Source organism: Mytilus galloprovincialis, chromosome 1 (genome assembly GCF_965363235.1).
Source record: "Mytilus galloprovincialis chromosome 1, xbMytGall1.hap1.1, whole genome shotgun sequence".
NCBI lineage: Eukaryota > Metazoa > Mollusca > Bivalvia > Mytilida > Mytilidae > Mytilus > Mytilus galloprovincialis.
The window spans coordinates 24178970-24205199 of record NC_134838.1 but is presented as its reverse complement, the minus strand read 5'-3'; the positions used below and the strand labels follow the sequence as shown (position 1 = coordinate 24205199).

The 26230-nt window shown below is 34.3% G+C and overlaps 1 protein-coding gene across 2 annotated transcripts in view; it reads right to left on the bottom strand.

The window, feature by feature from the left end:
- The window catches only part of LOC143070474 (metabotropic glutamate receptor 2-like), a 48542-nt gene that overhangs the window by 19001 nt on the left and 3311 nt on the right, over positions 1 to 26230 (bottom strand). Inside the window, exons 4-8 of one of the 2 annotated variants that reach the window (XR_012976542.1) lie at positions 21881 to 22074; positions 15824 to 16043; positions 13135 to 13217; positions 10995 to 11174; positions 9430 to 9543 (exon numbers count right to left, since the gene is read on the bottom strand). Coding sequence is in view for 1 of the 2 variants with exons in the window: in XM_076244754.1 (XP_076100869.1) it covers positions 10969 to 11174; positions 13135 to 13217; positions 15824 to 16043; positions 21881 to 22074 (703 nt within the window). In the remaining variant the exon portion in view is untranslated. Of the gene's footprint in view, positions 1 to 9429; positions 9544 to 10839; positions 11175 to 13134; positions 13218 to 15823; positions 16044 to 21880; positions 22075 to 26230 lie in introns of those variants that run through there. The other variant, XM_076244754.1, reaches the window with a different exon arrangement.

The window sequence follows — 26230 nt, the reverse complement described above, 5'->3', positions numbered from 1 at the left end:
CTGCAGGTATGTAAATGGGTGGATTACAGATCATCACAATACATCGAATTATAAAGGGTGGTTTTAATGACATCTAACACTAAACTTACGAGAAAAGTTTCCTATTGTTTCCCACTGTTCCTTCTTAGAACTGTACCTCAAAATGACATCTAACACTAAATTTACGTGAAAAGTTTCCAATTGTTTGCCACTGTTCCTTCTTAGAACTGTACCTCAAAATGACATCTAACACTAAACTTACGTGAAAAGTTATCTATTGTTCCCCACTGTTCCACCTTAGACCTGTACCTCGGAATGACATCTAACACTAAACATACGTGAAAAGTTTCCGTGAAAATTTATCTATTGTTTCCCACTGTTCCATCTTAGAACTGTACCTCGGAATGACATCTAACACTAAACTTACGTGAAAAGTTTCCTATTGTTTGCCACAGTGACTGTTCCTTCTTAGAACTGTACCTCAAAATGACATCTAACACTAAATTTACGTGAAAAGTTATCTATTGTTCCCCACTGTTCAACCTTAGACCTGTACCTCGGAATGACATCTAACACTAAACATACGTGAAAAGTTTCCGTGAAAATTTATCTATTGTTTCCCACTGTTCCATCTTAGAACTGTACCTCGGAATGACATCTAACACTAAACTTACGTGAAAAGTTTCCTATTGTTTCCCACTGTTCCTTCTTAGAACTGTACCTCAAAATGACATCTAACACTTAACATACGTGAAAATTTCCTATTGTTTCCCACTGTTCCTTCTTAGAACTGTACCTCAGAATGACATCCAACACTAAACTTACGTGAAAATTTATCTATTGTTTCCCACTGTTCCATCTTATAACTGTACCTCAGAATGACATCTAACACTAAACTTACGTGAAAAGTTTCCTATTGTTTGCCACTGTTCCTTCTTAGAACTGTACCTCAGAATGACATCTAACACTAAACTTATGTGAAAAATTTTCCTATTTTTTCCACTGTTCTTTCTTTGAACTGTATCTCAGAATAACATCCAACACTAAATTTACTTGAAAATTTTTCTATTGTTTCCCACTGTTCCATCTTAGAACTGTACCTCAGAATGACATCTAACACTAAACTTACGTGAAAAGTTTCCTATTGTTTGCCACTGTTCCATCTTAGAACTGTACCTCAGAATGACATCTAACACTAAACTTATGTGAAAAGTTTTCTATTGTTTCCCACTGTTCTATTGTTTCCCACTGTTCCATCTTAGAACTGTACCTCAGAATGACATCTAACACTAAACTGACGTGAAAAGTTTCCTATTGTTTGCCACTGTTCCTTCTTAGAACTGTACCTCAGAATGACATCTAACACTAAATTTACGTGAAAAGTTTCCTATTTTTTCCCAATGTTCCTTCTTTGAACTGTACCTCAGAATGACATCCAACACTAAACTTACTTGAACATTTTTCTATTGTTTCCCACTGTTCCATCTTAGAACTGTACTTCAGAATGACATCTAACACAAAAGTTACGTGAAAAGTTTCCTATTGTTTGCCACTGTTCCTTCTTAGAACTGTACCTCAGAATGACATCTAACACTAAACTTATGTGAATAGTTTTCTATTGTTTCCCACTGTTCTATTGTTTCCTACTGTTCCATCTTAGAACTGTACCTCAGAATGACATCTAACACTAAACTTACGTGAAAAGTTTCCTATTGTTTGCTACTGTTCCTTCTTAGAACTGTACCTCAGAATGACATCTAACACTTAACATACGTGAAAAGTTTACCTATTGTTTCCCACTGTTCCTTCTTAGAACTGTACCTCAGAATGACATCCCAACACTAAACTTACGTGAAAATTTATCTATTGTTTCCCACTGTTCCATCTTAGAACTGTACCTCAGAATGACATCTAACACTAAACTTACGTGAAAAGTTTCCTAGTGTTTGCCACTGTTCCTTCTTAGAACTGTACCTCAGAATGACATCTAACACTAAACTTACGTGAAAAGTTTCCTATTTTTTCCACTGTTCTTTCTTTGAACCGTATCTCAGAATGACATCCAACACTAAACTTACTTCAAAATTATTCTATTGTTTCCCACTGTTCCATCTTAGAACTGTACCTCAGAATGACATCTAACACTAAACTTACGTGAAAAGTTTCCTATTGTTTGCCACTGTTCCATCTTAGAACTGTACCTCAGAATGACATCTAACACTAAACTTATGTGAATAGTTTTCTATTGTTTCCCACTGTTCTATTGTTTCCTACTGTTCCATCTTAGAACTGTACCTCAGAATGACATCTAACACTAAACTTACGTGAAAAGTTTCCTATTGTTTGCCACTGTTCCTTCTTAGAACTGTACCTCAGAATGACATCTAACACTAAACTTACGTGAAAAGTTTCCTATTTTTTCCACTGTGCCTTCTTTGAACTATACCTGAGAATGACATCAAACACTAAACTTACGTGAAATATTTTCTATTGTTTCCCACTGTTCCATCTTAGAACTGTACCTCAGAATGACATCTAACACTAAACTTACGTTAAAAGTTTCCTACTTTTTCCCAATGTTCCTTCTTAGAACTGTACCTCAGAATGACATCTTACACTTAACTTACGTGAAAAGTTTCCCTTTTTTTCCCACTGTTCCTTCTTTGAACTGTACCTCAGAATGACATCCAACTATAAACTTACGTGAAAATTTTTCTTTTGTTTCCCACTGTTCCATCTTAGAGCTGTACCTCAGAATGACATCTAACACTAAACTTACGTGAACAGTTTTCTATTGTTTCCCGCTGTTCCTTTTTAGAACTGTACCTCAGAATGACATCTAACACTAAACTTACGTGAAAAGTTTACCTATTGTTTCCCACTGTTCCTTCTTAGAACTGTACCTCAGAATGACATCTAACACTAAACTTACGTGAAAATTTTTCTATTGTTTCCCACTGTTCCATCTTAGAACTGTACCTCAGAATGACATCTAACACTAAACTTACGTGAAAAGTTTCCTATTGTTTGCCACTGTTCCATCTTAGAACTGTACCTCAAAATGACATCTAACACTAAACTTACGTGAAAATTTTTCTATTGTTTCCCACTGTTCTATTGTTTCCCACTGTTCCATCTTAGAACTGTACCTCAGAATGACATCTAACACTAAACTTACGTGAAAAGTTTCCTATTGTTTGCCACTGTTCCTTCTTAGAACTGTACCTCAGAATGACATCTAACACTAAATTTACGTGAAAAGTTTCCTATTTTTTCCCAATGTTCCTTCTTTGAACTGTACCTCAGAATGACATCCAACACTAAACTTACTTGAACATTTTTCTATTGTTTCCCACTGTTCCATCTTAGAACTGTACTTCAGAATGACATCTAACACTAAACTTACGTGAAAAGTTTCCTATTGTTTGCCACTGTTCCTTCTTAGAACTGTACCTCAGAATGACATCTAACACTAAACTTATGTGAATAGTTTTCTATTGTTTCCCACTGTTCTATTGTTTCCTACTGTTCCATCTTAGAACTGTACCTCAGAATGACATCTAACACTAAACTTACGTAAAAAGTTTCCTATTGTTTGCTACTGTTCCTTCTTAGAACTGTACCTCAGAATGACATCTAACACTTAACATACGTGAAAAGTTTACCTATTGTTTCCCACTGTTCCTTCTTAGAACTGTACCTCAGAATGACATCCCAACACTAAACTTACGTGAAAATTTATCTATTGTTTCCCACTGTTCCATCTTAGAACTGTACCTCAGAATGACATCTAACACTAAACTTACGTGAAAAGTTTCCTAGTGTTTGCCACTGTTCCTTCTTAGAACTGTACCTCAGAATGACATCTAACACTAAACTTACGTGAAAAGTTTCCTATTTTTTCCACTGTTCTTTCTTTGAACCGTATCTCAGAATGACATCCAACACTAAACTTACTTCAAAATTATTCTATTGTTTCCCACTGTTCCATCTTAGAACTGTACCTCAGAATGACATCTAACACTAAACTTACGTGAAAAGTTTCCTATTGTTTGCCACTGTTCCATCTTAGAACTGTACCTCAGAATGACATCTAACACTAAACTTATGTGAATAGTTTTCTATTGTTTCCCACTGTTCTATTGTTTCCTACTGTTCCATCTTAGAACTGTACCTCAGAATGACATCTAACACTAAACTTACGTGAAAAGTTTCCTATTGTTTGCCACTGTTCCTTCTTAGAACTGTACCTCAGAATGACATCTAACACTAAACTTACGTGAAAAGTTTCCTATTTTTTCCACTGTGCCTTCTTTGAACTATACCTGAGAATGACATCAAACACTAAACTTACGTGAAATATTTTCTATTGTTTCCCACTGTTCCATCTTAGAACTGTACCTCAGAATGACATCTAACACTAAACTTACGTTAAAAGTTTCCTACTTTTTCCCAATGTTCCTTCTTAGAACTGTACCTCAGAATGACATCTTACACTTAACTTACGTGAAAAGTTTCCCTTTTTTTCCCACTGTTCCTTCTTTGAACTGTACCTCAGAATGACATCCAACTATAAACTTACGTGAAAATTTTTCTTTTGTTTCCCACTGTTCCATCTTAGAGCTGTACCTCAGAATGACATCTAACACTAAACTTACGTGAAAAGTTTCCTATTGTTTGCTACTGTTCCTTCTTTGAACTGTACCTCAGAATGACATCCAACTATAAACTTACGTGAAAATTTTTCTTTTGTTTCCCACTGTTCCATCTTAGAGCTGTACCTCAGAATGACATCTAACACTAAACTTACGTGAACAGTTTTCTATTGTTTCCCGCTGTTCCTTTTTAGAACTGTACCTCAGAATGACATCTAACACTAAACTTACGTGAAAAGTTTACCTATTGTTTCCCACTGTTCCTTCTTAGAACTGTACCTCAGAATGACATCTAACACTAAACTTACGTGAAAATTTTTCTATTGTTTCCCACTGTTCCATCTTAGAACTGTACCTCAGAATGACATCTAACACTAAACTTACGTGAAAAGTTTCCTATTGTTTGCCACTGTTCCATCTTAGAACTGTACCTCAAAATGACATCTAACACTAAACTTACGTGAAAATTTTTCTATTGTTTCCCACTGTTCCATCTTAGAACTGTACCTCAGAATGACATCTAACACTAAACTTACGTGAAAAGTTTTTTATTGTTTCCCACTGTTCTATTGTTTCCCACTGTATCATCTTAGAACTGTACCTCAGAATGACATCTAACACTAAACTTACGTGAACAGTTTTCTATTGTTTCCCGCTGTTCCTTTTTAGAACTGTACCTCAGAATGACATCTAACACTAAACTTACGTGAAAAGTTTCTTATTGTTTCCCACTGTTCCTTCTTAGAACTGTACCTCAGAATGACATCTAACACTAAACTTACGTGAAAAGTTTACCTATTGTTTCCCACTGTTCCTTCTTAAAACTGTACCTCAGAATGACATCTAACACTAAACTTACGTGAAAAGTTTTCTATTGTTTCCCACTGTTCCTTCTTAGAACTGTACCTCAGAATGACATCTTACACTTAACTTACGTGAAAAGTTTCCCTTTTTTTCCCACTGTTCCTTCTTAGAACTGTACCTCAGAATGACATCTAACACTAAACTTACGTGAAAAGTTTCTTATTGTTTGCCACTGTTCCTTCTTAGAACTGTAACTCAGAATGACATCTAACACTAAATTTACGTGAAAAGTTTTCTAGTGTTTGTCACTGTTCCTTCTTAGAACTGTACCTCAAAATGACATCTAACACTAAATTTACGTGAAAAGTTTCCAATTGTTTGCCACTGTACCTTCTTAGAACTGTACCTCAAAATGACATCTAACACTAAATTTACGTGAAAAGTTTCCTATTGTTTGCCACAGTGACTGTTCCTTCTTAGAACTGTACCTCAAAATGACATCTAACACTAAATTTACGTGAAAAGTTATCTATTGTTCCCCACTGTTCCACCTTAGACCTGTACCTCGGAATGACATCTAACACTAAACATGCGTGAAAAGTTTCCTATTGTTTCCCACTGTTCCTTCTTAGAACTGTACCTCAGAATGACATCCAACACTAAACTTACGTGAAAATCTATCTATTGTTTCCCACTGTTCCATCTTAGAACTGTACCTCAGAATGACATCTAACACTAAACTTACGTGAAAAGTTTCCTATTGTTTGCTACTGTTCCTTCTTAGAACTGTACCTCAGAATGACATCTAACACTAAACTTACGTGAAAAGTTTCCTATTTTTTCCACTGTTCTTTCTTTGAACTGTATCTCAGAATGACATCCAACACTAAATTTACTTGAAAATTTTTCTATTGTTTCCCACTGTTCTATCTTAGAACTGTACCTCAGAATGACATCTAACACTAAACTTACGTGAAAAGTTTCCTATTGTTTGCCACTGTTCCTTCTTAGAACTGTACCTCAGAATGACATCTAACACTAAACTTACGTGAAAAGTTTCCTATTTTTTCCACTGTTCCTTCTTTGAACTATACCTGAGAATGACATCCAACACTAAACTTACGTGAAATTTTTTCTATTGTTTCCCACTGTTCCATCTTAGAACTGTACCTCAGAATGACATCTAACACTAAACTTACGTGAAAAGTTTCCTACTTTTTCCCACTGTTCCTTCTTAGAACTGTACCTCAGAATGACATCTTACACTTAACTTACGTGAAAAGTTTCCCTTTTTTTCCCACTGTTCCTTCTTTGAACTGTACCTCAGAATGACATCCAACTCTAAACTTACGTGAAAAATTTTCTTTTGTTTCCCACTGTTCCATCTTAGAGCTGTACCTCAGAATGACATCTAACACTAAACTTACGTGAACAGTTTTCTATTGTTTCCCGCTGTTCCTTTTTAGAACTGTACCTCAGAATGACATCTAACACTAAACTTACGTGAAAAGTTTACCTATTGTTTCCCACTGTTCCTTCTTAGAACTGTACCTCAGAATGACATCTAACACTAAACTTACGTGAAAATTTTTCTATTGTTTGCCACTGTTCCATCTTAGAACTGTACCTCAGAATGACATCTAACACTAAACTTACGTGAAAAGTTTTTATTGTTTCCCACTGTTCTATTGTTTCCCACTGTATCATCTTAGAACTGTACCTCAGAATGACATCTAACACTAAACTTACGTGAACAGTTTTCTATTGTTTCCCGCTGTTCCTTTTTAGAACTGTACCTCAGAATGACATCTAACACTAAACTTACGTGAAAAGTTTACCTATTGTTTCCCACTGTTCCTTCTTAGAACTGTACCTCAGAATGACATCTAACACTAAACTTACGTGAAAAGTTTTCTATTGTTTGCCACTGTTCCATCTTAGAACTGTACCTCAGAATGACATCTAACACTAAATTTACGTGAAAAGTTTCCTATTTTTTCCCAATGTTCCTTCTTTGAACTGTACCTCAGAATGACATCCAACACTAAACTTACGTGAACATTTTTCTATTGTTTCCCACTGTTCCTTCTTAGAACTGTACCTCAGAATGACATCTAACACTAAACTTACGTGAAAAGTTTTCTATTGTTTGCCACTGTTCCATCTTAGAACTGTACCTCAGAATGACATCTAACACTAAACTTACGTGAAAAGTTTCCTATTTTTTCCCAATGTTCCTTCTTTGAACTGTACCTCAGAATGACATCCAACACTAAACTTACGTGAACATTTTTCTATTGTTTCCCACTGTTCCTTCTTAGAACTGTACCTCAGAATGACATCTAACACTAAACTTACGTGAAAAGTTTACCTATTGTTTCCCACTGTTCCTTCTTAGAACTGTACCTCAGAATGACATCTAACACTAAACTTACGTGAAAAGTTTTCTATTGTTTGCCACTGTTCCATCTTAGAACTGTACCTCAGAATGACATCTAACACTAAATTTACGTGAAAAGTTTCCTATTTTTTCCCAATGTTCCTTCTTTGAACTGTACCTCAGAATGACATCCAACACTAAACTTACGTGAACATTTTTCTATTGTTTCCCACTGTTCCTTCTTAGAACTGTACCTCAGAATGACATCTAACACTAAACTTACGTGAAAAGTTTTCTATTGTTTCCCGCTGTTCCTTTTTAGAACTGTACCTCAGAATGACATCTAACACTAAACTTACGTGAAAAGTTTTCTATTGTTTCCCACTGTTCCTTATATAATGATTGAAAATTGTATGTTGGAAAAGGAAAATAAAATAAAGTAAATTGAAACAAATAAACTAATAAATAAATAAAATTGAATTATATTGCATTGCTAAAGCTCCAAGACAAAGTAGGTGGCGTAAGATTAAGTTATATTAAATAGTGTCGTTTTTTTGTTAATAATATAGTTAATCTCATTTCTAAAGTTCTTTTGATCATATCTATTATTAATGTGACGTTGAGAAATAAATTAAATAAACTGCCATCTTTTAAAAGATTAAAAATGTTTGTAATTTGCCGTAGGAAAATAACCCTAAAGTGTTTCTATTGTCCACTTAATAATTCTGTAAAGTAAGTAAAGATTTTGATAATCCTTTAACTGGTTTTACGTAACTAAATAAAACATATGTCAATCATATAAAATCTGTAACATAAAAAGAGAAGAGTTGACCAATAAAAAGTAACTTTATAAAATTCAAAATTGACGCTTAAACATCATAGGTGAATAAAATAATTCCAATCAGCACGTGATGTTAGGGTTAAAAAGTGAAGACCGCAACCTCCCAACATCACACATCACCCTTCAATGTAGATTGTTGTTTGGAATAAATAATTAAAACATAATTGTATTTTATTCACCAGGTATGTAAATTATTTAAGTGTAAACTATTTTCAATTGAATTTTAAAAGTAAGAATTTCTGACACTGTTCCATCTTAGAACTGTACCTCAGAATGACATCTAACACTAAACTTACGTGAAAAGTTTCCTATTTTTCCCCACTGTTCCTTCTTAGAACTGTACCTCAGAATGACATCCAACACTAAACTTACGTGAAAATCTTTCTATTGTTTCCCACTGTTCCATCTTAGAACTGTACCTCAGAATGACATCTAACACTAAACTTACGTGAAAAGTTTCCTATTGTTTGCCACTGTTCCTTCTTAGAACTGTACCTCAGAATGACATCTAACACTAAACTTATGTGAATAGTTTTCTATTGTTTCCCACTGTTCTATTGTTTCCTACTGTTCCATCTTAGAACTGTACCTCAAAATGACATCTAACACTAAACTTACGTGAAAAGTTTCCTATTGTTTGCCACTGTTCCTTCTTAGAACTGTACCTCAGAATGACATCTAACACTAAACTTACGTGAAAAGTTTCCTATTGTTTGCCACTTTTCCTTCTTAGAACTGTACCTCAAAATGACATCTAACACTAAACTTACGTGAAAAGTTTCCTATTGTTTCCCACTGTTTCTTCTTTGACCTGTACCTCAGAATGCTGTAACGGGCTGGTCCCTCTGAACTATTGACAAATTGAAACGGCTCTCTTTGAGAATCTGTAAAAAGCACAAAAGTTATCCAAGCACTTAATTACTTTCGATTTCAGTTATACTACACATTTTATATTCAAATTTAATGAAATTCAAATTGTATGTGTCAATGAAAACCAAAACAACACATTAAACAGAAGGGTTTACAATATACAGTTTCCAATAAAATACAGGCGATTATTCAATTTGTCTAGATATAAATCGGCAATGTTTGAACAAATTGTAATAAATGTCAAAGTAAAGAAATTTATATCTGATTCCTGGAACGGCGTACAAATGAATATATATTATATATAGACTCCTTGCTGCTTGCCACTTGTAGTTAAAGTCATATCGTAAAATATCAAACTTATGTATGAAAATGGATCTTTGTTACAAGATCTATTGCCGTTCTTTGAATCATCGCCTAATAAACACATAGAAGTGAAAACTCCGTCAAAATCTTAATTAACACATAGAAGCGATATCTCCGTCTAAATCTTAATAAACACATTGAAGCGACAGGTCCGTCTAAATCTTGATTAACACATAGAAGCGACAGCTCCGCCTAAATCTTATTAAACACATTGAAGCGACAGCTCTGTATAAAAACTTAATAAACACACAAAAGCGACAGCTCTGTCTATAAATCTTAATAAACACATTGAAGCGACAGCTCTGTATAAAACCTTAATAAACACACAAAAGCAACAGCTCTGAGTAAATCTTAATAAACACATAGAAGCGACCAGCTCCATCTAAATCTAGCAAACACATAAAAGCGACAGCTCCGTCTTAATCTTAAGAAGCGTATATATAAAACCTGAATAAATACATAGAGGCGAGAGCTCTGTGTAAATCTCAATGAACACATAGACGCGCCAGCTCCGTTTAAATCTGAATAAACACATTGAAGCGACAGCTCCGTCTTAATTTTAATAAACACATATATATAGAACAGAGAACTCCGTCTTAATCTTAATAAACACATAGAAGCGACAGCTCCGTCTGCATCTTAATAAACACATTGAAGCGACAGATTCGTCTAAATCTGAATAATCACAAAGAAGCGAGAATTCCGTCTAAATCTTTCAAAGACAATGCATCACCAAATTGGTTAACAGAATGAACAGAATGATTATGCGCAAACATGAAAGTTATTGTCAGACTAAGCATATCGAACTGATTCAACGTTAGCCTTGTAGTGTCAGAGGGAATGAGTTCTAGCTGATAAAAAGGAAAGCTTTCAGGTAGTCATAATACAAAAATAGGAAAACAACGTGGGCAGATAACCTTTAATTGATGGTAAAATGAATATAGTACTAAGCGAGGATTGATAAGGGACAAGTCCCCTTTAATTTAATGTCATATCTTTGTCTGACAAAACTCTTTTTATATAATTCACTCACGGTTACATGCACTTTGGTTAAAAGCTTTAAACGACGACTTGTATTATCTAGTTTGACTTTCAAACACACCTGTAAAAGACACGTTACCAAGGAATTCTAGCAGCCGAGTTCCATCACGGAGTGCTATTTTTAAACTGTCGCATAAACCTACTATGTTACCACAATAAGCTTCGTGCATTCCTCTAATAGCATATGCAAATGCTTTTACAGCATCGTTGATATAGTGAAGAATTCCAAACTCTTCAACATCTACAATAGAATTATTCAATCAAAATTAATTAGCTAAAACCGAGTTATTATTAAAGATTGATTGATTCACAGTGTTTAGCTTTGCGTCCATATTCAGAACGAGAACACATTTCAAACAAATCAGTGTTTTATAAAGGGGGTCGACGGAGTTGACGAGAGGATTTGTTTGGTAGACTTGTACACAGAGAAAAGTTTATAGTGTAAACACAGGCATTTTTGCCAAAGTGTGTTGGTGAACCTTGATTAATCTGTAAAACCTGTATAATTTTTACAATCTGATATCGGTTCCATACAAACTTCATAAATACGTCAGATATCTTATTTAAAAATGTATGTTTACACTTGGGGTCAGTAGTTGAGACCCTGATTTTATATTTTGAAATTGTTTGCGTTAACATTACAAATAAGATATTGTTGATGGTTTTGTGAGAAATTTTAAGATTACAGTACATTACACTAAAAAAATGATTTGGTCATTTACTTTCGTGACTTTACTTTTCCCTTCCGCTGCTGAAATATTATCCATTATGAGGGGAGATTTTCTTTTTCTTTTGTTTATTGACACTAAGCCTCGTCAGGTTCAAATGAAGACGTTAAATAATATGCCCTACGTTCAATTTATGCCATCAGCATGAGGACGTCAAATTTCAGTCCCAAGGTCCGAATTGAAACAATGAATCATTTTCCCTGTGTAAAGAAAGTGCCACACTGCTTTGACGCTAAAATATCACTTTGAAACATAATTCTTTAGGTTCTCTGTCTACCAACAAAAAGACATGTTGTTGTTACTTTCAGGCAAACAAAATATTGTTGTTACTTTCGGGCAAATATTTTGTTTTCTTTAAAAGGGATTGATTGATTGATTCTCTTTATTCCCTCCATTATACTGAAGATTTACATTTTTAAACACAAGTATACTAATTACAAGAAATGAACAACATATAAATACAAACTACAATTAAAGCACACACACAAAAAAAAGAAAAAAAAGAAAAAAACTCATTTTACATATATGTATATAGCCCAGGTGGTCGTGTGGTCTAGCGGGACGGCTACAGTGCAGGCGATTTGGTGTCACGATATCTCAGTAGCATAGGTTCGAATCCCGGCGAGGGAAGAACAAAAAGTTTGCGAAAGCAAATTTACAGATCTAACATTGTTGGGTTGATGTTTAGACGAGTTGTATATATATATATGTATAATATATCTACATGCTACATGTGTTTGATGCAAATATTCTAGTGACCAAAATTAAACCTATGCTCAGATAATTCGCCTTTAAATTTTCTGCACAGATGAAATATATGATCTGCCAAGCAACACATCATGTTTCTCTGGTTTTCAGAGTTTAAAGAATGTATAAAATCTGTAATGCCACCAAGTAAAGCTACGATTATATCGCTATCATCTTGCTGAAAAAAGCGTTCAGATTCCTGGACTGGTAAAATGTCAACAATTCCGTAAAACACGTAATATCTTACATCCAAAAATTTTCACAGTACAAAATTAAGTGTTAAACAATATCTTTGGAATAACATCCATATAAAGAGCACTGGCCATCCTTTATTGCTATTGAGCCCAGTTTTACCATAACTAATAATTTAGTATTCAAATGCGGATAGACAACGGCAAGAAGTAAACGTCTGTATTTGGAATTATATATTTAGTCTGTTTTGAATTTCATAGTAACGACAAAGTTCTGGTCGACTCTGTATAGATGATTTCCAAATATTTTCTTCTCTGATTTCAATTGATTGATTAACCATTTTAACGTTTCTATCTCCCTAGTCCCTAATCGTATAAACGATTTAGTTATGTTCCTCCCTGTATTCATATCTTTATTGCTATAAAGCTATTGCTGTTAATTGGTGATTAGTGCACGATCTATTATCCTTCACAAAACTCGTACGTGTACACTACACCTAAGACTTTACAATTATACAACTTGACGTGTTCTTACCACATTTATCTAGAGTACATCCATCGACATCCGTATCAGTGTAATCCTGCCACCAAGGATTATTCGGATTACCTTTAACAAGCCTACAAGAAACATGTATAGTATAAACCAATGGTAAGCCTACAAGTAACATGTATAGTACAAACCAATGGTAAGCCTACAAGTAACATGTATAGTATAAACCAATAGTAAACCTACAAGTAACATGACTTTTTTGTATAGTATAAACCAATGGTAAACCTACAAGAAACATGTATAGTATAAACCAATGGTAAGCCTACAAGAAACATGTATAATATAAACCAATGGTAAGCCTACAAGTAACATGTATAGTATAAACCAATGGTAAGCCTACAAGTAACATGTATAGTATAAACCAATGGTAAGCCTACAAGAAACATGTATAGTATAAACCAATGGTAAGCCTACAAGTAACGTGTATAGTATAAACCAATGGTAAGCCTACAAGTAACGTGTATAGTATAAACCAATGGTAAGCCTACAAGTAACGTGTATAGTATAAACCAATGGTAAGCCTACAAGTAACGTGTATAGTATAAACCAATGGTAAGCCTACAAGTAACGTGTATAGTATAAACCAATGGTAAGTCTACAAGTAACGTGTATAGTATAAACCAATGGTAAGTATAAACCAATGGTAAGCCTACAAGTAACGTGTATAGTATAAACCAATGGTAAGCCTACAAGTAACGTGTATAGTATAAACCAATGGTAAGTCTACAAGTAACGTGTATAGTATAAACCAATGGTAAGCCTACAAGTAACGTGTATAGTATAAACCAATGGTAAGCCTACAAGAAACGTGTATAGTATAAACCAATGGTAAGCCTACAAGTAACGTGTATAGTATAAACCAATGGTAAGCCTACAAGTAACGTGTATAGTACAAACCAATGGTAAGCCTACAAGTAACGTGTATAGTATAAACCAATGGTAAGCCTACAAGTAACATGTATAGTATAAACCAATGGTAAGCCTACAAGAAACATGTATAGTATAAACCAATGGTAAGCCTACAAGAAACGTGTATAGTATAAACCAATGGTAAGCCTACAAGTAACGTGTATAGTATAAACCAATGGTAAGCCTACAAGTAACGTGTATAGTATAAACCAATGGTAAGCCTACAAGTAACGTGTATAGTACAAACCAATGGTAAGCCTACAAGTAACGTGTATAGTATAAACCAATGGTAAGCCTACAAGTAACGTGTATAGTATAAACCAATGGTAAGCCTACAAGTAACGTGTATAGTATAAACCAATGGTAAGCCTACAAGTAACATGTATAGTATAAACCAATGGTAAGTCTACAAGTAACGTGTATAGTATAAACCAATGGTAAGTATAAACCAATGGTAAGCCTACAAGAAACATGTATAGTATAAACCAATGGTAAGCCTACAAGAAACATGTATAATATAAACCAATGGTAAGCCTACAAGTAACATGTATAGTATAAACCAATGGTAAGCCTACAAGTAACATGTATAGTATAAACCAATGGTAAGCCTACAAGTAACGTGTATAGTATAAACCAATGGTAAGCCTACAAGAAACGTGTATAGTATAAACCAATGGTAAGTCTACAAGTAACGTGTATAGTATAAACCAATGGTAAGCCTACAAGTAACGTGTATAGTATAAACCAATGGTAAGCCTACAAGTAACGTGTATAGTATAAACCAATGGTAAGCCTACAAGTAACGTGTATAGTATAAACCAATGGTAAGTATATATACTAGTTAGATAATTATGGTTGTATGACAATTGTGGCGGACATCTTTAACTTCAAAATAAAACTTTGATGAAAATTAACGATCATGAACTTTGATATTTATAAATAAAAGACACTGATGATATAATTTTACTTTCCTGTTAATTTCTCTTCCACGATATGCGAATTTTGCACAGCCTGCACTTCGAAAACTAAATCTTTTGCATAACATTTTTACTTCTTATACTTAAACTTTCAAATTTGCATAACACAGGTAATTACATAATATCTATGTTCCAAAAGAATTCGTACTTCATCATCACTGAACTAGTATATATTTGTTTAAGGGCCAGCTGAAGGACGCCTCCGGGTGCGGGAATTTCTCGCTACATTGAAGACCTGTTGGTGACCTTCTGCTGTTGTTTTTTTATGGTCGGGTTGTTGTCTCTTTGACACATTCCCCATTTCCATTCTCAATTTTATTCATATATCAAATTATATTTCTAACTTAATTGCAATGTAACTCGAATGCAATGCCGACACCAGTCCCAGAGAAAGTGCCGAGTCCTGCATGCGCTTAATGCCGATTCAAAATAAATTAGTAACTCGCTATAATATCTATATCAATATATCATGCACTTGAATGAAAATTTTGTGGTTTGCTGTCGAACTTCAACAGCTAGAATGAAATCAAACCTTAAAACAAGATAATACTTATTTTTCAAGACAATTACAAACAGATGCATTTTATTCTTAAATAATATTACCTTATCCTCCAACAAAATATTTCACTCAAATGTTATAACAACATGTATACCTGACAATTTTGAAGTAATTGTCGACAGAATACTTAAGGTAGTGCACAACATTGCATTGTCAAAGTTAAAAACTGGCTATTTCATCAGATAACCGATGGTAATGGAAAAATGAAACACAGTTATTTGCCACTTACTTAGTAAAATACGTTTTGAAGCCAGGTATGTCGCCCATGAATAACTGAACACCAACAGATCCTTCCAATACATCATTAATGTCATCATTTTTAAACGACCTTCCAGCCCAGCCATCGGTAGCTATCCAGTGGAAAGACTTGGCATGAGTTGTTTGACTGACAGATTTGAATAACTCAATGGCGGTATGCGGCCTTAGAATTAAAACTACCACAGTTGGATCTACAAAAGATAGTTTAAAGTACTTCTGTATTTATTATGGTAACTACATATTGATAACTATAGTATATGACAGTTTATTACATTTATCAGTAAAATGCAGAAATTGAAAAACAAAATGCTTTTTCTAAAAGGATTAGCGTCTCTCCTAGTTCCATAAGCATCAACAGTGGGTTTGCTTTTGTATTGTATCGTGTCAAAAGAATTTAATCCAAGATTGTCTTATATGCAAAAAAAGTCCACCAATAAGAAAACAGAAAGAAAACGTCATTACAGAATTTCAAAGTAAAATATGAATATATAGCTTTTATAAAAATAAACTTTAAAAACAATCTTTCAGAAAGATAAGAAAGATTCTGAAATATCTCATAACTTGAAATGTGTTGTTTTCTAGATTTTAGTTCTTTGTCGAGCCTGAGACTTTTGTCGCAAAATCAAGACAAAACGATTCTATAGTCCGTCTTCGGCGGCGTCCACAAATATTCACTCTGTGGTTAGAGTTTTTGAAGTTTTAATAACATTCTTAAACTATCCTGGATTTCTACCAAACTTGGACAGACGCTTGTTTATGATCATAAGACAGTATCAAAAAGTAAATTACAAAAAAACTTTTAGTTATAAACGGACATAGTTTTTTTTCTGCCAGTTAACATAACATTCGCTCTGTTGTAAAAGTCTTTAAAATTTTAATAACTTTCTTAAAATGTCTTGGATTTGTGCTAAACTTGGACAGAAGCTTGTTTATGATCATAAGATAGCATCCAGAAGTGAATTTTATAAATAATAAAATCTGTTTATCCGTATTTTACTTATTTATAAATGAACTTAGTTTTTCTGTCAATTAAACATAAGATTCACTCTGTGGTTAATGTTTTTTTTTAAATTTGAATAACTTTCTTAAACTGTCCTGGATTTGTACCAAACTTGGACAGAATTCATACGATCAAAAGCGAGAATCTAGAAGTAAATTTCCTTTTTCCCGTATATTACTTATAAATGGACTTAGTTTTTCTTTCACTTACATTACATACAGTTTGCATTTTATCCATCTAACTCTTTTTAAACTTTGTTCATACATTTCAAACATTTTATTACATTAACTGTTAATCTATTACGTGCATCCCAATATCACACTCAAAACATAGACAACAACAAAAGTAGGCGAGACACTTGTGTCACAGTGTAATTTTGCTTAAAAATTCTTATTTGAATTTTTATTACTTACTTACTTACTTAGTCCTTGCTATGCCTAATGGCACATAGGGCAAGGACAAGTTTCCTCTACTCTTCTCTGTTGTTTGCTGTTCTTTCCACTGTGCCCCAGGTATATCCTCTTTCCTTTAACTCATTTTCTACAGTGCGTCTCCATGTTGTTTTAGGTCGGCCTCTCTTTCTCTTCCCCTCTGGTGTCCATCAAAGGGCTACCTTGGTCATGTCATCAGATGGTTTGCGTATAACATGACCAAGCGACCTCCATTTTTTTTGTATGAGCAAAGTCTCCATGTCTTTGGTATTCGTCATCTCATGTAGGTCTTTGTTGGAGATTTTGTTTGGCCAGAATATTTTCATTATCTTTCGCAGACATGTGTTATGGAAGCTGGAGAGTCTGTTGATGTCTTTGTCAGTCATTCTCCAGCACTCTGAACCACATAGGAGTACAGAGAGTACACAGCTGTTATATAGTCTGAGCTTGGTCTTCTTTGAAAAGGCTGTTGTTTTCCAGATGTTGCCTAATCTAATGAATGCAGATCTAGCTTTTCCTATTCTGATCTTAATATCTCTTTCATCTCCACCTTCTGTTGTTATACAACTGCCTAGATAATTAAATGACTCTACTGTGTCAAGCTGTTTCCCTTCTACGAATATGACAGGATGTTTATCTGTATTGAGGCACATTAGCTTTGTCTTTTTGGCATTGATCTTAAGTCCAATCATTTTAGCTGTTTTCTACTAGCTTTTTGGTCTTCTCCTGCATATGGTCTTCGGTATGGGATAAAAGAGCTAAATCATCAGCATAGTCAGTGTCCTCAAGCGTAGTACAAAGTGTCCATCTCAGTCCGGTGTTACTAGGTTGTTCTCATTACCCAATCAATAGCAATTATGAACAGTACAGATGACATAACACATCCCTGTCTTAATCCAGATTTTACGAGGAAAGTAGTGTCAGCTTCAGAGTTGATGGTACATGAGAAATTTGTATAAAATTGCTTGATGAGTTGCACTATCTTACTTGGTATACCATAGTTTCTCAGAATTTCCCAAAGACTTTCCCGGTGTAAGCTGTCAAACGCTATCTCGAAGTCTACAAAATTTACCAGTAGTTTTCTCTGCCACTCATGACACTGTTCTAAGATGTTACGTAGGACAAATATGTGGTCGATGCAGCCTCTACCTTTTCTGAAACCAGGTTGTTCTTGTCGTAGTTTCTTATCCACAGCCTCTATTATTCTTGAAATTAAAATTATGCAGAAGACCTTACTTGGAATGGATAGTAAGGTGATTTTTCTCCAGTTGTTGCAGTTAGTTAGGTCTCCTGATTTTGGTATTGTAATGATGTTGCCTTCAGACCAACTGTTAGGAATAATAGCTTGTTCCCATATTTTCTGGAATATTGGATGTAAAGTATCTGCTGCTAGAACTGGATCTATCTTAAAAAGTTCTGCATTCAGTTGGTCCATGCCAGGTGCCTTTTTGTTTTTCAAGCTTTTAATGGCTTTCTGTATTTCTTGTTTTGAAGGTGCATCTGTGTCTATTTCAAGGTCTACGGGTGCCTCAGGAATAATTGCTATATTATCTGGATCTTTTCGATTAAGAACTTCTTGAAAATGTTCCTTCCATCTGAGATATTGATCTCGTTCTGTTGTTAGCATATTGTTGTTTTTGTCTTTAATAGGCATATTTATCTTAGCATTTTTACCACTTAGTTGTTTAGTTACTTGATAGATCTGTCCCATTCTCTGATTTGAAGCTGCACTTTCTGCTTCTTTTGCTAGGTCTTCCATAAAATCTCTTTTGTTCTTTCTTGTTGCTGTTTTTACCTTCTTGTTGCATTCTGTATACTTTGTTCTTAGCTTTTCCTTAATTCTCTCAGAACGTGTTTGACAAATTTGGTGTTCACTACTTTTCTTTCATCTATCAAATTCCAAGTTTCAGGTGTTATCCATTCTTTGTGTACTTGTCTTTTGAATCCTAGTACCTTTTTACTGGCTTGAGTGTAGATTTCATGTATGTGCTGCCATTCATCATTGACTGATATTGTGGTTGTGTTGTCAGTTGTGAGGTTGTCTAATATCTGAAACCTGTTCTTTATTTCCAGTTTAAACTCTTGCTAGATTTTTGGATCTTGTAATTTACCAACATCAAATTTCCTTGACACGTTTACATAAGTAGACAACTTTTTAAGTTTCAGTTTGATGTTTGCAATTACTAGATGGTGGTCACTAGCAACATCTGCACCCCTCATAACTCGTACATCTTGCAGCGATCTTTTCCACTTTCCATTGATGATAATATGGTCTATTTGGTTTTTGTCTCTACCATTTGGAGAAGTCCATGTCAGCTTATGTATATCTCTATGAGGGAAGATAGTGCCCCCTATTACTAAGTTATTAGCACCACATAAGTCCACTAAACGTTCTCCATTGTCGTTGATCTTGCCACACCCATATTTTCCCATTACTCTTTCATTCCCGGTGTTATCATTTCCAACTTTGGCGGTCAAATCACCCATCACTATTGTAACATCATGTTTTGGTACTTTTTCTATCTCAGATTGTAGAGCTAGATAGAAATCTGTTTTCACATCATCTTCCGCTTCATTTGTTGGAGCATAGCATTGAATGATGGTTAGTTTGCCTTGCCTTGCTTGGAAGCGAGCTCTTATTATTCTTTCGTTTACAGGGGCATACTCTATCATGGTCTTTGTTACGTTTCTGCTCATTATAATTGCTACTCCTGCTTTATGTTTTTCGTCTTTTCTACCAGAATACACAATTGTTTCACCTGTATTTGTAGATTTTTTACCACATCCAGTCAATCTACATTCACTAATACCTAGCAGGTGGAGTTTGTATGCTCTCATTTCTCTGATGACTTGCGCTTGTTTTCCTGTTTCATACATTGTTGTTGGAATGACACGGGTTATGTTCTTCTCATATATGTTATGATGGTATGATACTAAACCCCTAACGGGAAGGATTGTGCCTGATGTTCATATGATGAAATCATAAGCTTTCAGTCAGTTTAATTGAAGTCTGGAGCTGGCATGTCAGTTAACTGCTAGTAGTCTGTTGTTATTTATGTATTATTGTTATTTTGTTTATTTTCTTTGGTTACATCTTCTGACATCAGACTCGGACTTCTCTTGAACTGAATTTTAATGTGCGTATTGTTATGCGTTTACTTTTCTACATTGGTTAGAGGTATAGGGGGAGGGTTGAGATCTCACAAATATGTTTAACCACGCCGCATTTTTGCGCCTGTCCCAAGTCAGGAGCCTCTGGCCTTTGTTAGTCTTGTATTATTTTAATTTTAGTTTCTTGTATACAATTTGGAAATTATTATGGCGTTCATTATCACTGGACTAGTATATATTTGTTTAGGGGCCAGCTGAAGGACGCCTCCGGGTGCGGGAATTTCTCGCTACATTGAAGACCTGTTGGTGACCCTACGCTGTTGTTTTTTATTTGGTCGGGTTGTTGTCTCTTTGACACATTCCCCATTTCCATTCTCAATTCTTACATTCCAACATCCAATTTTTAGTTTTGTTCTCGTGCTCAAAATACTTTTCATGTTGTGAGCTTCCGTTAGGCTTTCAGTGACATCATTCATACTTGCAGATGTCTGCTGGTACTCTGATCTTAATACGAGATGAGTTAAGTTTTTTCTTGTCCTTCTTTCCGTAACTGCATTTTTTTTATGAGACGAGATAGTTGGTCTTGTGTTCAAACCCCAACCTGGAGGGCCAGTTGATTTCGTGTTAAGGTTCCAGTCCTCTAGATCAGTTGCCAAACCAAGGCTTACGAATCATGATCTGTCCGGTTTTGTTCGAGTTGTTTCTCTTAGATAGGTTGCCTTGCTGGGCTTATGACTCCTATCTAGCCAACTATTTACCCATAGCTGGAGCAAGGTTGATGAGTGCAAGGGCATGTCCACACATCGATGGGCCTACACACTGCATCTCTAGGGCCCTTGCTGCTCCGAGATCCCCAAGCAGTTCAGCCTGACTTCGAAAGATGTCAGTTACCAGTGTTACCAACGAGGAGGATACTGCTGGAGTCTTGGTAATGTAGAGGCTGCATACTGGCAGGAAAGACTTACACACTCGGCTTTCTTTTCACATAAAATATGCTAGCCAGCGGCGATAAGAACCATATAAATAGATCTACTGCACTAGACGCATAACATTACCCTGTTGAACAAACACCACTAACACCGATTTTTTTTTTTTTTTTTTTTTTTTTTTTATTATTAAGAAAAGACTTATTTTAATTCATTTATTGCAATAATTTTACATTAATGAAAACATTTTGAAGTTTTGTAAAATTATTGCAATAAATAAATTCAAATATTAAAATAAGTCTTTTCTTAATAAAAATTCAAATAAGATTTTTTTAAGCAAAATTACACTGTGACACTTGGTTCCGCGGAAACTTAACGAATTTTGTAATTTACTATTTTTCAATTTTTTTTTGCGTTTATCAAATAAATTTTAAAATATTGATAAAAGGTGAAATATTTCGCCATGTTATCTCATTGGTAGAACAAATATAATTATTATGGTCAAATGTACAAATAACTCATTGTGCACGATTAATATATAATAACAATTGGGTTTATACCTTTTCCATTTTTTTGTTTTAATAAAGTTTTGATTATATGTTGAATCTGTGAGTCCGACGGATCATATGGTAGCTTCATTGATACTCCAACACAAAAATTACCATGCATGGCTAATTTCTCTAACATCGACTTGAAGTTGAATCCATAGCTGCTGTCTTCATACACAATGGAGATGTATTGATATTCCAGATTCCTGTTTCAAATAGAAGACTCAAGTTTCACTATAATTATGCTTGCATATAAACGCATTTTGTATATTTTTATGTTTCCTTTCCTTTGTCTGTCTCTCTGGCTGTCTCAAGTCAATGCGTATTGCGCGAGATTATTTGTATTACTCGCACTACCAAGTTGGAGCAAACAGTAAAACATTTGCAGAATGTAATTTAAGTATTCCATTTCACAGAAAACAAAATATATAGGATAGAAGTTGTCGGTAGGAATACAGTTACAGAAATATAATTACATTATACCGGCGTCACAAATCAGCGTATACATAGCTCCGACGTACGCCGGGCGTGTTAAAAAATCATGTACGCTGCCAACCCGCCAGAAATTTTGGATGCATTCAACCTGTCAATCATATTTGTAACGTGTGCACAACGAGCTCTAAGAGTGTATAGGGCGTTCACGAAACGTATGTTGGCGTATGCCTGGCGTTTGTCTAACGTAGATGTAATGCACGCTATGAAAAAAAAAAGGTTTCTTGAACGTATTTGAGACATGTCCCAGTCGTATCTTGGATATTCCATTATGGGGTGTTTTTTACAAACACACTCGCATACGCATTAGTTAAAGTCGAACGACCTTGAAGCGTATACAACGTGCCCTAAACGTGCCTCAAACTTATCTGTATCGTTTTCAACGCGCTTGTAGCGTATGTATTACGTGCGTGTAGCGTACAGGTATACGCTAGACACACGCTTCAGCTGGATGAAAATTTTTATGCTGCTTATAAATTTTCTCGAGTTGTAGCGTTCACCAAGCGTATTTTGACGTACTTCAAACTTATGCAACGCGCGTTTAACGATTGCTTAGCGTTCATCTGGCGTGCAACTAACGTATACCGACTTTGTCAATTTTCCCTGTACGATTGCGCACGTCGGTCTATACGCCAATGTGTGACGCCGGCATTAGATGTATGTTTCATTATGCGTTATTTTGATTGGCTATAACAGTAAATTAATGTCATTCTTCATTAAATGAATTGCATGAAATAAAACAAACACGATGACACACGTTTCCACAATAAAGTGTACAAGTAAATTTAAGAAACACTTTCACGGCCGACACTCGGCTAACCGAGAGATTGGTCGGTTAATCTATATTGAGTATGCGGCTATATGGGAGATTGGTCTGTTAATCGGGTTGGCTATACGTCTGTTAAGAGTAAAACGCACAATTTAATGTTAATTTCTATCAAATATACAGATTTTTGGCATATTATAAGAATCAAATAAAAAAAAGAAAAGTGTCTGACAAAATGATATCTATCATAGAACATTTTCCACCTTTAAAAACATTTCATAGTCTACGCAGTTTTCAGTAAAAGTAAAAGGCGTCGCGCAAGTATGTAGTATTTATGACTACACGCATAGCAATTTTTTTAATAAAAGGCGAAACAAACAATTTTAGATATCATTTAAAAGACACAAACTACTACTTTGGTTCTTGCATATAAATTGACATTAATAAATATTTCATAATTGTAATATAACGTGAGTAATACCACGTTTTAGTGAAAATTATGGGTTATAAAGTCTGTTAATGGGTTGGACAATTCAAATTGTGTCAGTTAAGAGTTATTTAGCCACGAAAATAGTTTTGCTACCTTTATATTTTCTCATTGAAAAAGTTAAGAATGAGAGATTCTTGAGTTAAAAAAAATGATAACACGGTGCAGCACTATCCTTCCAGTAAACGCATTTTTGTTTTGACTTTCTTTGCATTTTATTGAAGAGTGTGTCACTTCAATATACCGTGATCTGGGTTGGCCGCTGGAATATGCATGAATTTATTATTAACGATTTCAATCAGCCTTAATTTTTGTGTCTGCAAAAAGTAGTATGTTCTCAAATCCGACTGAACGTGTCTTTCCAATACAACACAGGGTACTTATAACGTGCTGTTGTTCTCATATGCACATGATATTTGTCACTGGACGTTTAACCCAAATTCGTCAGCATCATCCAATTGGTTCTTTTCTTCTATTACTTAATCATCTGTTGTTTATAAATCATTCTAAAGAAGTAAATGGAAAGGAGCGAATGCAGCTACATTTGGTTGTATTAAGTTTAAATTCATGTTATTCCGTTTAGTTCCTTTTCAACATGTCATATGTGCAGTGGAGAACTGCAGTTGTCCACATGTAAACTTCAAGCATTTGTTACCAATATGAGTACATCGCAATCCGTTACTGTTTCAACACCCAGGGTGGTTTCATGTCTTTATTCTTAAACAATTATTGTTTTTTTCTCTCTTTTTTAGCAATGCATCACTCTCTACTGTCCTTATCTTTTATTTATATTCTGTATCTCCATCCAGATTCTCGTGTATACCATGAGGGTCCGGATTGGGGTGTTGATTATTTCTGTATTCTTTAAATTGTTATGTTACTTTTCTATACATTTTATTTATCTTATTAATTAATTATTTATCTCATTAATTATTCTTTCTCTATTCTATATATTTAGGCATCCCAATATATTTTACTTACTGATGTTTAGTTACATTACGACGTTAATCTCTGATTTATATACTGGTCACCAATGTAGATGACAAATTGGTGTCATTCATGACAATAAAACAGAATCCACAGAATATATGCGACCATTCTCGGATAAAATTAATTTTACTCTAATTTAACACTTTTTGAAACCACTTTTATCAATTTTCAATATTCATTGCCTAAATTGTTAATTGTTCATGTGTTTTGTTTCCGTATATTTTATATTCCATTGCTCATGTTTTCTTTCCGTATATATTTTATGTTCCATTGCTCAAGTGTTGTTTTCGTATATTTTAGCCGCTCGTCTTGAGCCTACCAAATTAACACACTATATAGTAATAAAATTATACCTTTTATTGTCATTCATAACTCTTAACAGACCAATTAACAGACCGGGTTTTATACATCCGACCCATTAACAGACCAGGTTTTAAAAAAAGATTGTTTATGTCACCAAAATACGGATTTTCGTGTAGATTTTTCGCACAATGATATCAATTTGGTTAACACACATAATGCCTGTCTTTTTTCGATGTTCAAAATATTGCATGCAAGTAAATTCAACACAAGTGTCATTTTGTGTACATTTTGTGTGTGTAAAATGTGTATAAATTTATTGATGAGTAACTTGCCTTTTCATTTTATAGGTCGTACATAGAAGCTATAAAAATAATAATTACACCACTGGATTCAGTACATTGAATAGTTTTGTTAGACATAAATATTTGTTATGATAAACATATATTTAAAAGGTTATACAATGAAACATGCTGAGTTTTCAATGATTTTCTCGATAACACCTGATTAACAGACTTTAGCCAACCCGATTAACAGACCAACCGCCGATATAGCCGCATACTCAATATAGATTAACCGACCAATCTCTCGGTTAGCCGAGTGTCGGCCGTGACTTTATAGTAAAAGTGTTCATGATCATAGCGAAAAAATGTGATTAAAAGTATTGAATGGTTCTTTTAATAATTTCATAGTAATTTCATAGTGTCGTAAAAGCGTTGACCGTCCGTGCGTGCATTTTTTAGAATGAAGCGCGCAAGTACTTCGATCAACGCTTTTAAACCCTAATGAATTTACAAAAGGAAGCATTCAATTCTTAAATATATGGAACCAAGAGCTTTACAATTAAAAAAGGATTGACGCTGTATTTTTTTTATATATATATATTTCAATATGACCGGATATATTTTTATTAGTTTGCCACGTGCTTTAGTTGTACATTGAGTCTTTCCTTCCGTCCTTTTGAAATTTATCTCGGTTTTTGGCTATTGATATTTTTGTAATATACGTACTGCTGTTTTAATATCGGTCAGATTATATGAAAAAATGATAAAGTTTGGTTTTCTACAAACTTTTTAAACAATGTACATAATGTACATTAACGATGAAAAAGTTAACATATAATCTCCCAACCAATGACAAATCATAAACTTTGTAATGAAAATACCCTAAAAAACTATTTGAGCATTGATTGGTTAGAAGACTACAGTAACTGTTGTGTTAAATCTTTTACTTTCATGTCATTTTTTTTTTGTGAGTTCGTCGTTATTATGATTGATATTGGTATCGTTCAAGTCAATTTATAATATGTATAATAATTAATTAATTA